General features: G+C 33.8%; 1 protein-coding gene across 1 annotated transcript; it reads right to left on the minus strand.

Annotated features, from left to right (window-relative positions):
- Window positions 1–7509: 7509 nt before the first annotated feature.
- LOC120074286 (syntaxin-121-like) lies at window positions 7510–10210 on the minus strand. The gene is made up of 2 exons (XM_039027366.2): window positions 9431–10210; window positions 7510–8084 (listed from the first exon to the last, which is right to left on the minus strand). Exons 1-2 carry the CDS (start codon window positions 9978–9980, stop codon window positions 7714–7716), a joined length of 921 nt encoding a protein of 306 aa, XP_038883294.2. The 5' UTR covers window positions 9981–10210; the 3' UTR covers window positions 7510–7713.
- Window positions 10211–12441: the final 2231 nt, after the last annotated feature.

Raw genomic sequence — 12441 nt, forward strand, 5'->3', positions numbered from 1 at the left:
GTTTAGTTGACAGACTTGTAGCAAAATTTTGAGGACGAAATTTTTATAAGGGGGAGGTAAATGTGAACCCCGAATTCTAATTGCTCTACTTGAGTATGTTCCCTACTAAGACTAGTGTGATGAGTAGGTTGATGTGAAAACTAGTGTGGAATGGTAGAGGAAAAGTGGAGATTTGAAGAAAAGAGGAAATTTGGAAGTCTAACTCTTGGGGAAAATTTGGAAAATTTGGCTAAGTATAGAATTTTGTGTGGGATGCATTGGAAGGGACCAATGCATTGGAAGGGTGTGTTGGATGATGGATGTATTAGATGCGTTGGATGGGTTGGATGATGGATGCATGGGATGATGGAAGGAAAATGGAAGTGAGGCATTGGGATGGCACAAGGGCTAGAGGGTGGGTCGAGCAACCTTGGCCAAATGCCCAGCCATGCGTCGAGTAGCCTCAACCAGCACCTATGCAATGCATCGAGCAGCCTCGGCCAATGCCCTTGCAATGCGTCGAGCAACCTCGGCCAGACGCCCATACGTTGAGCGCACTGTCGAGTGGCCACGCCCGTGCATTGAGCCCACTGCCGAGCGGCCACGCTCATGCACTGAAAGCCATGCCAAGCAGCCATGTTGTGCATCGAGGTGCCCTGCCATGCAGCCAAGCGCGCAGCCCATGCCATGCGCCCATGCAGCCGAGCGAGCAAGCGATGGCCAGCACACGTTGCACGCCCATGCGCCTAAGCACCCGACCAAGCATCAAGGCACCGTGCGCAACCCATGCGGCTAAGCACGCCCATGCGTCAAGTGGCCAGCACGCCCATACGTCGAGCGGCCAGCCCATACACTGTGCCTATGCGTTGGTGGCCAGCACCATGCACCCATGTCAAGCAAGCCGTGCGATGCTACCTAGTGAGCCATGTGTCAAGGATGGACGGTCACCCTATGCATTGGTGATGGTTAGCTTCTTGTGATGGCTAAGTTGAATTGTAATGAGAGTGAATTGGCTTGCTATGCGTTGATGATAGGCTATGCGTTGAGTATGGATTATGTGTTGAACATCCAAGAGTTGGATGCATACAAGGTATGAAATCAGTAGGAGAACATCATCAAAACCATGTGTCTTCTTGGAAGGAAAGCCTTAAGCCTTAAGAATTTGAGGTGGTGGCATCTGATTGGAAGCTCATGCGTTGGCTACACAGAAGGAAGACACTTAGCTTGTGATGATCACAGCATTGCGTTGATGGGGTGAGAAGGAGACACTTGGCCATGCAGCCAAGTAAATGGTGTCAACTCTGGAGAAGGTTTGGACGTCTATAAATAGAGCCAAAAGACTTCATTTTTAGTTCACAATTCAGAAATACCGTAAAAAAAGTGGGAGAGTTGAGCAAACCTTGCGTTGGAGCCAAATCCATGCGTTAGTCATAGAGGACGCGTTGGACAGTGAGGTCTAAAGAGGACGCACCAAATTGGGACGAAAAGTTCTCCCAATTTACTTATGTGTTTGGAGTGATTTCAAAGCCACCTGAAAGCTCTAAAAGTTTAGTTTTCAAGGTAGGGCTTTCGGAAGAAAATCTCAAAGGGATCGGGCTGGAAACTAAGAAGAAGGCAAAAGGGTCAGGCTGTCAGATCAGTTTGGGTCAGTCTTGAAGATTCTATGATTCCGACCAAACCACGAGAAGTTCTAAGCTCAAATTTTAGGGTAAACTTCCCGAGACATTTTTAAATATTTTTGTAGAAGAAAGTATTTCAAAATAAGGTTCAAAACTATGAACAATCTAAGCTGTAAATTGAATCTGGATTCTACGGGTGAAAAGGGAGCTCGAGGTAGAAAAGGGAGCTACTAGAATGAAAAGCTCCTAAGCAATCAAGGTGAGTGGCTAAAACGTTTTGACTAAAACATTTGCATAAAATGTTTGATTACAACGTGTTATAGAACGCATGTTTTAAAGAAAATTATTCTCATGCCAGCTAGTTTTACAAAGTAATTTCCAAGCAAACCATGAGTTATGTTTTAAACGCATGCATGTGTGAGAAATTGTTGAAAAGCGAATTATATGTGTTAAATATACTCAACATGCGTTAGTACCTTTAAAGCCATGTTTTTATATGTGTTATACTTTACATGCTTTAAAGAGAAAGTCATTTATGACTAGTTTTACTTAAAACACGATACCGAAGGACATTTGAGAAGGTATCCGCTCAACTAGATACTGAAGGATATTTGAGAAGGTATCTATTGGTACTGAAGGACGTTTAAGAAGGTACCAAACCAACCAGATATGAAGGATGTTTGAGAAGGTATCTAAACAGAAGTACCTAAGGTATGACGGTACTTAGTATGGCTACGTGCACATAGGTAGTTAGAGCCAGAGATTGAGCAAAAGGGTTCTCTCTTGACTAGCAGTTGGTGTTGGGATTGTTTTATCCACAGTACGGGTTATTCTCAACTGAGAAATAGTTTTACTTTTTTATGATTAAAACAACTTTATATGTTTTATGCTTGGAAAATATTTATACTGTAGTACAAGTACTGTAGAAGCTTATATTTTAGTTAAACTCTTTATTGAGATTTTGCATGAGAATCAATTATCTTTCTTAAGTCACTCACTGGGCGTAAGCTCATCCCGTTTTCAAATGTTCCCCCCCTCCCCCAGGTAGCGGTCAAATCCTCTGAAGATAGCTCTGCATCTGCTCTGCCACTAAAGGAATAAGAGATTTGTAACCCGTCAGTTTAGGTGGTTACTGTTAATATTGTATATATGTTACTGTTGTTCATATAGGGACTAGGGTTTTTGGGTTTTGGAACTTGTGAATCTAGTGTTGTAATGACTCTAAATATGTTATGTTTCTGAATTAATAAATTTTGGCCTAAAGACATTCTGCTGTCTATAAGTTATATTTTGGTATCAGAGTTATTCCACAAGAGTTATTAGGTAGTAAGTGTTAGCCAAAGGGTTGATAACTGCTGCAGTCACGCCCTTCTCTAGGCTAAGAGGGTGGTCTGGGCGGGGTGTGACAATTATTGAATAATCAAGTAACCTAAAACGAGAATAAGATGGAGATCTACATGCTTGACGTAAGGAAGCACATCATTTACATTTTGAATGACATAAAGATGAGCTTGATCCAACTCATCCTTACTCGGTCTGATAACAGAAGCAGCTGACAATGCTCTATCAATGTTTAAGTTCGCTTTCTTTGTTGATGAGTTTAGCCCAATAGAATTAACACCAGATACAAATTCATAACAAAACTTTATAGTCTCTTCGATAATATAATTTTCTCCAATACATCCTTCTGGTCGATTTCTATTTCGTACATAAGTTTTCAACACTTTCATGTATCATTCAAAAGGATACATCCACCTCAAATAAACAGGTCCACAAAACTCAACTTCTCTTACGAGATGCACTACAAGGTGTACCATTATTGTGAAGAACGATGGTGGAAAATACTTCTCTAAGAGGCATAGAGTGACAATGATAACCTCTTGCATACCCTTTAACTGAGATGAATCAATCGCCTTGCAATATATAGCATTAAAGAAGAAGCATAGGTGAGTAATTGCAAGTCTTACATGTTTAGGTAAAATATCACGAATGGCTACAGGTAATAATTTTTGCATAAGAATGTGACGGTCATGCGACTTAAGTCCGTAAAGTTTCAAATCTGTGAGCGACACTAAACTTTGAATGTTCGATGAATAGCCTTCAGGAACTTTAATTTCTGATAGTACCTTACAAAAGCTCAATTTCTCAGCTCGTGTTAATGTATAACATGCAGGAGGTAAAAAGACTTTTTTTCTCTCCTACTTAAGGGGCTAACTCTAATCTAATGTTTAGTTCCACCAAATCTAATCAAGTTTTTATTCCATCCTTCGTTTTATCAGGAATATCAAGCAATGTGCCAATAAGATTTGCAATGTGCATCACGTTTAAACAATGTCGCACGTCAAGATACTTACAGTATTCTAACTCAAAAAGAATAAATTTTTTTCTTCCAATAAGTTGAAGGGCTATCTCCACTGTTCTTTTCCTTGATAGTTTTCTTACTAAATGAATATTGATACTTACTTGTTTCTACAAGAATTTCTTTCCCACTCAATGGTTCTAGAGAAAATTATAATTCTTGTACACCATTAAAAGCTTTCTTTTGTTTCCTATATAGATGATGGCGTGGTAGAAACTTGCGATGCCCGAGATATGTCATCTTCTTCTCTTTTGTAAATAAGTGGATGAAGTTTTCTCTCCACAAATTGGACATGCATGATATACTTTAACTGTACAACCACACAAATTACTGTATGTATGAAAATCATTAATCGTCCATAATAAAATAGCTTTAAGTATGAAATTTTGTTCTTCATATGCATCGTAACATTCTACCCCATCTTTCCAAAGTTTTGTCAAATCATCTACTAACAGAGCTAAATAAACATCAATGTCACCAGTTATTTAGGACCAAATATTAGTGCAGTCAACATAAAAAAAATTCGCTTCATGCACAACCATGGAGGTAGATTGTACGTCACTAACATCACTGGCCAACAATATATCTACTACTAAGATCTCCATATAGATTTACCCCATTTGTCGAAAGAGCAAGACGAAGATTTCTAGGTTCTAACCCAAACTCTGGCCACAAATTTTCTATTTTTTTCCACGATAGGGCATCTTTGGGATGTTTTAATAAATTATCTGTTTCTTTTTTAGCATGCCACGTCAATAAACTTGTTGTTTCTTTACTTCGAAACAATCTTTCAAATCTTGGAATTGGGGAGAAATACCACATGACTTTTGCTGGGATATTCTTAGCCCTTTCCTTTAAATTTTTTTGAAGCTCCATCTTGACGTACCACAAATGGGGCATATATTTGCATTAGAGAGTTCTTTTCTAAACAAGCAACAATTGTTGCTACATGCATGAATCTTCTCGTACTTCATTCCAAGAGTACCCAACATCTTTTTTGCTTCATAAGTAGAAGTTGGAATTTCATTAGGACTGGGTAACATGTCATGAATTAATTCCAACAACTCAGTGAAACTCTTATCGCTCCATCCAAATTTAGCTTTCAAATTATATAACTTTACCAATGTAGATATTTTGGAAAAAAATTTTACAATTTGGGTACAATGGTTCCTTCGCATCATCTAATAATTCTTAAAAATTATCGGACTTTTCACTAAAATATTTATTGTATGCAGCCTCAAACATTCCAATTGTGTCATCAACATCAACATCATCCTCATCAACTTTGTCTCTTTCACTAGTAGACACATTTTCATTGTTTCTCTTAATCGGTAATGATTCACCGTGAAAAATCCATGTCTGATAACTTTGATCTATACCATTAAAAAAAAGTGATCTCTTATTTTGTTCCCATTTAGAGTCTTTGCATTCACACACTTCAAACATGGACAACTCATGACATTCGGTATATTTGAATGTTGTAGACCATTGTTAATAAACATCTCGATCCCTAAACTATACTCAGTTGACATTCTATTCATTTTCATCCATGACTTATCCATGATTATAAAATATGCAACTTAATCTACAAAAGAAAAACAATAACAAGGAAAAATTTAAAAGCATAAAATTATGATTGTAAAATATGCCACATCAACAAATTTAAAGAAGCTTAATCATTGGAACAAAACATAAAATAATGAAATTCCAACTTTTTATATATGTATATATAATTTAGCCCATTAAGTATTGCCATTTTTGTTTTTATCTTATATTTATTCATGTACCTTATGTTTCTTTATTCTCTAAATTATGTAAAAGCCAAGCGAATAAGTATCCAAATTATCTATAAACCAAATGAATCCCCTTTCAAATATTCAAAACAAAGCAAAAGGGCATAACTTCATCTTCTTCTCAAGTTCTTATTTTATTTATTTGTCTCTTTGATGATCCTATAAATATCATTAACAAGCTCTCCACTATACAACACTATTGTATTCGATTTTCTTCACTATCTTTTCTCTCAAACGTAACCAAAAACATTTCAAATAACTCCTAAATAACACATGAACCACACCAATCATTTAACAAATTTCAAGACTACCAACCAAGTATATATTCTTCAACTAATTTAATTCCAACATTTCAAAATTTCAATAAGCTTAATCATTAAAATACAAATAAAATGAATTAAATAATTTTAAATTACTAAATTGAAAATTCATATGAAAATAAAATTATACCTTTCCAAGCAAACAACTTAAACAACTCATAAACTTGAAGAGATCTGAACTGGAGCTTGAAGATTGGAACACTGGCGAGCACCGGACCTTTGCGAACAGAGTTGAGACGACAGATCTGACAAACAGCAAGCTGACCACGATGCCGGCGACCCACCTCTACGATCGGAACCACCGAAAGCCCACGCGCCGACAAAAAACTAAAAGCTCACTGATCTGACAAATCAAAACCCCACGAAAGCAACCTGACAACCCACCGGACAAAGAACACTCGAACAACGGGGCAAACCACATGAACAACCGGACAAACCACGCGACCCATCGGACAACCCACGCACGCCAGCAAAGAACACTCCGAGAAAGCCCACGCGCCGACGGAAACCAACCAAAAGCAACTGGAGAACACCCACGACGATGACCCACCACTGGAAGAAGCCCACGACGATAGAGATCTAAGGAAAACTGGTGACGACAACCCACAGGAACACCCACAAGCCGAGAAAACTAACCGAAAACCCACGAATACCGGTGACGACAACTCACGAACTAATGTGCACGACCAAGCTAAGAGCACCAGTGACGACAACCCGAACTGAAGGCAACCGACCAGCTGAGAGAGGAAAGAGTTATGTTTGGTAAAGTGAAAAGAGCACTGTACGTCGAGAGGGTTCTGTTTTGGTAAAGTGAAGTGAGGATCAAGCTGAGCGCATTGAGAGAAGAGGGAAATGAATTTTTAATAAAATTAAAAAAAAAATGAGAGGCCTTTAATGTAGATTTTAAACCGACATTGTAGGCCATCTTCAATTTCGATTTAAAACCGACATTAAAGATCCGTTTTTTTTAATCGACATTATACATCTGAGACTACTATTTTCAACCGACATTGAAACCCAAAATTGTTGTAGGGAAGCTTTGAAAGAGTGTTATTGTAATTGGGGTTAAGAGAGAGAAAATTATTCTTTTATTTTTTTCTATCATTTTTCTACTTTTTCATGTGGTAGAAGTTGGGGAGGTTTTTCCCAACACTATGGAGGCCCATTTGTGACTGTTTTTCCCCTTAAGCCATTGTAGATAGTATAAATATAAGGTATGAATATTGAAGGTACTAAGAAGAAGTAGTTTTCAAAAACTTGTTATTGTTTTTAGAAGTTATGTTTAAGAATTTAAGTGTTTTTCTTCAAAATATGTTAAAATAATATTAGAGAAATTATGAGTCGTTTTACATCACCAATTGATTAAAAAAACTTAAACTCATGGATAGAAGTAAATTTAATGTAGTTATGATATTTTTCCTCACTTTTGGATTTGAAAATTTTATAGAAAACCCAATAAATAAAAGTTAATATTAAATGAATAGTACTTGACATTACAGAGTTATGATCTTTTGCTCTAATACGAAATAAAAACAGAATACACACCATCAATCCACAAAAAGCAACTTTGTTTAAATTTTGAGAAAATAATTAAAGTTTAATTTGATAATCATTTGGCTTTGATGCATTCGAATGCTTACTAGCTAGTTGTTGTTCTTCTTCTTTGAGAGGACGACAGAGATGATAATAATGAAGAGAATGACTGCAAGAACACTGACGCCTATACAGATCCATTTGCGGGTATTTTTCTGGTAGTATCTTGCAGTTTGTAGCTCCGTTGTGCCACGCTTGACGGCGGAGTTGGCTCGAGTAACTTGGCTTTCAATGTCATCCAACTGCTGCCCCTGCGCTTGAACCAGCACCGCCATGTCCATGAAAACTTGGTGTAGCTCTCTCAAATTCTTCTCTATGTCTTTCACTGCGTCGTGCCTTTCTTGAATCTCTTGGATTGTTTCCAAAACTCTGCCTCTTCCTTGCTTTTGTATTGCCTTTTGCAAGAATGTTTCGCTTTCGCCTTTTACAATATACGTCCTTTTAGTTCATTTCAATATATAATACTCTAAGTTCTAAAATATGAAAGATCTGTTCGATAAATATTTGAATTTTTGTTTTTTTTTATTTATTATTTTTAAGAATTAAGTTTATAAATACTATTTTAGTTTCTTTGTTAATTTTGACAAGAACCCAAAAGTTATGGAAAAAAAATACAAATGATAATTTTTGAAATTTGAAATTTGAAATTTTGGCTAATGAGTTAAGACTTCAGAAAAGATGAAAATTGAATTGTGTGATAATCAACACAACTTTTGAAAACCCAAAAAGTATTATCAAAATAAAGCTAAAAAGAATAAATTTGTTATCTAAACTTTTTATGTTAGTGTGGATTTAGTTCTATACCTTAAGAACTTAAAAAAATTATGTTTAAATGACTATTTAAGGGTTTGTTTATAACATTTTTGTTTTTGTTAATTAGAAAAAAATGGAAATATTATCAAATGGGGGCTTTAGGGCTTAAAACACTTTTTTTTCACACTCAACAATATTTCTGCATCAGTTTTTTATATATTGGATGCAAAATAGTATGTATTTGCTCAAAATTAGTCAATAGATTTTTAGACTAAGTTTTTTAATACAACTTTCAATTTTGTATCTATACTTTATAAAGTTAGAATATATATTAAAATTATGTGTTTGGGATTACTTTGAAAAAAAAAATCCTTTAAAATACGTCGTTTTTTATAAGCACTTTTAAAAGAATTACTAATTTGTATTACATGTAATGTATATATAGCTTTCTAATTTTAGAGGATTGAAAGTGATTTTTGAAAAACCAATAGAATTAAAAATAAATAAAAATAATATTTTATTTATTAAATCAGATTGATTTAAAAACAATCATAAACTATTTTTAATCTGATGGATAGAAAATCACTTCTAACGTGTAGGTATATTAGACACAACTTAAATTTATTCTTGTTTTCTCAATATTATGTTATGCTTTTCAAATTTTTGGAAAAGAAATACTTAAATTGTTAATCAATTATGTTTAGAAAAAAAAAATTAAAAAGTTTTTCCCCTTTTTTTCAGTTATTAAACTTTGGCCTTTATAAGGTTAATTTTAAAAAAAAATAGAAAAAAAAAAGTCAAATTTTTATCCTAAATTAAAATTACTAGAGTATTATAAAAAGAGAAATTCAGAAATGGACAAAATGTCTTTGGCTATGCTATGAATATATTATAGTGGGAAAAAAACAATCCTTTAGCCGTTTATTCATCATAGAAACTTGAATTTGAATTTGATGTTCATCATGTAATTGATTATTAGGATTAAAGAAGAACGAACTGAAAATCAAATCAAACCTGTAGAGATCAACAAATCAACAGTCTTCTCATCAGGATTTTCCCCTGTAATTGTAAAATACCTCCGTTCAATCGTCTCCTTATACGTCTTCGAAATCTCCTCTCTCAATCTGTTAAAGCTCTCCATCGAATCACACAGCTTCTTCCTCAATCCATTGACGACGGAACTTCTCGACCGGTCGGCGGAGGAGCCATAGCCACAACCAGGAAGATTCCGGTTCTCTGCATTGGACCGGTCCAGTTCCTCCAACCGGAGCTTGATAAACCTAGCCTTCTTCAGAGCTAAAGTTACATCCGATTCCATTCGCGATCGGAGATCCTTAATCGCCTTCGAATTGTGCAGAGTTTTGCTCTGTTCGTGGGAATTCTGGAGGCTTCGATGGAGCCGATCGAGCTCCGTTAATTCTGCTTTCACGGACTCCACGTCGTCGAAGAAGCTGTTGAGATTGATCGTTGTTGACGACGGCGCGTCGACGGACATCTCGACGGAGTCATGGGGGTGCTGATGCTGCTCGCGGCGGAAGGAATCTGTGGAGAACAGATCGTTCATTGTGAAATTTTTTTACTCTGTATTGGAATGGCGATTGTGAAAGAAATTCGAGTATAATGAAACTAATTGAGGAATTAAGAGAGAAATGGAATGTGGATTGGGAATATAATGATGGTAGTCAATGGAGAAGCTGTAATGGTTGAATCAACGAACGTAGAAGTTGGGCGGAGGATTGAAGAAAGTGATGAAGCTTAGTTAGACTTTTCAAACAGGTTTATCTTATAAATCATAAGAACTTTTTTTCTTTTTTTTTTTTTAAATATCATTTTCCTTCCTACTACTCATATTTTAGTGTGTGAACATTAAATTTAGTCTCTAACCTATTAATCTTTATCGAAATTGAATCATTAATAATAAAAAGTTTCTAAATCATCAATTAACCTAAAAATTACGAATAAGACTCAACAATCTAGAATGAGGGGTTTGAACTTAGGATATGTTGATCACTCCGATACCATCTTAAAGCACTAATTGACCCCAAAACTAATAAGTAAAGGTAAATTTATCATCTAACAAATATTTTTGTGAATGTCTTTCCAAAAATTATAGTAAAAAATTTTAATAGATAATAAAAAGATTTTTTTTTAAATCAACAATAAACTAATAGTAGGAATTAAATTTATAATTCTAAGTATATGAATCCAGATGATATTTTAACTTTTTCTAAGATCTTTTGGATTAAATATGAAGAAAGAATATCTTTTGCATCATTTAAATATATTTGTTTTCTTTCACCTTTCATGTTTAAATTCATATTATTTTATTTAAAAAATCTACACCTATACATATGTAAGTATACATACTTATATGTGTATATATATCACACTTTGGGAAAGAAATCTCAAAACTTTTGAATGTTTAACATTAAGGTCATTTAGGGTTCACTAAGTTCAATTTCTATAACAATATTACATATATCATAGATATATTCGGATTGAGTTGATGGTCATGCCAATGTTTTTTTGAGTTAAACAATGTGTGAATATTTTAATATTTTACCTATGTTTAAATCGATCCTATTCATTTCCTTGTCCAACCTTAGAAATATGGAAAGACTATATTATATAATTTCCTATAGTTAATGGTTAGTTTAGTTGAAAAAATATTTTAAACGCATTTTATGAACATGGTTGTAAAGGAAAACAAAATTATTAACGCTCAAAAAAATTTTGGTTAACTACCTAAGTATTACTATTGAAGCAAAACTTTTTATTCAGGTTCTAATAATGAAACAGAATTCATGGAGATGGTGAATTAATTGATTTATGGTGGTGATACTTGAATAAATACAACACCAAACTCATTCAATATATAGTAGAATATGACATGTTATACTTTCACCATCTCATTGTACATTATTGCATAGAAATTTTATTTTGCTTTGACATTGGGGAATGTTTCTTCCATTTAGGAATTATTGAACAAATAGGACAATGACAATTTTATTTTATTTTTTATTTTCCTTTTCATTTAAACTAATTAAAATATTACAAGTTGTTATTAAAATAAGAGTGTAAGACTTAGATCCAAATATTATAGTTTGAATGCTACATCATTGTAGAAAATTTGGAAGTCAACTCATACCCATTTATAGAGAGAATCCATCACTCACCAACTCCCATCCTTAAATATTTAAATTAAAAAAATTATGCATAGGTTCTTTAATATATTTTCAATTAATATGATGAAGGGATTTAATCTTTCCTCATGTAAGGAAATTAACTAAGGTTTTGACTCTAGTACTATATTTAATTTAATTGGCTCACTACAAGTAACACTTTTTCTCCTTGTACAAAAAAGAAAATTGGCTAGGTCATAAGTGATGCTTGTACCTTGAGATTCATTCCATTTTAGTTATTATGTTTTAAATAAATATTAAATTTAATATCTAATGTTAGTATGAAACTAATTTTTATTGAACTCACTAAAGAAGAATAATAATAGATTTCATTAAACCAAAAAAAAAAAAAAAAAAAAAAAAAAAAAAAGACATGATGTAAATATATATCTTTCAAAGAAAAATGATAGAGAGAAGACTAATGTTATAGACTTACCAGAAGAAGAATAAGAAGAAATTAATCACAAATAAGACTAATTTTAATAGTTTTCTATAATACTAAAACTAAATTTCTACATTTAGAAGTAACTAAAATTAAACCATATATAGATAGATGGATGTGTGTGAAAAAAATTATGATACACTTAAAAATATATTTTTTTTAATTCTGCTAAATTTTGAAGAATAAGAAAATAAGATTGGAAAATAATATATTTTTTTCTATTTAAATTAAAAAATATATAATTTTAAAAAAATCATTAATTTGTAATTTTTTTCCCGCCAAGTTGTATTAGTTTTTAGGCCAATCGGATTATATAGTTGTGTCAAGTTGTTGTATTTAAATATGTGTTATTAAATTTCAGCGTTAGAGAGTTGTATATTTAGTCAAAGTGTATCCTTATC

This window comes from Benincasa hispida, chromosome 3 (assembly GCF_027475165.1).
Source record: "Benincasa hispida cultivar pf3 chromosome 3, pf3_genome.v1.1, whole genome shotgun sequence".
Lineage (NCBI taxonomy): Eukaryota > Viridiplantae > Streptophyta > Magnoliopsida > Cucurbitales > Cucurbitaceae > Benincasa > Benincasa hispida.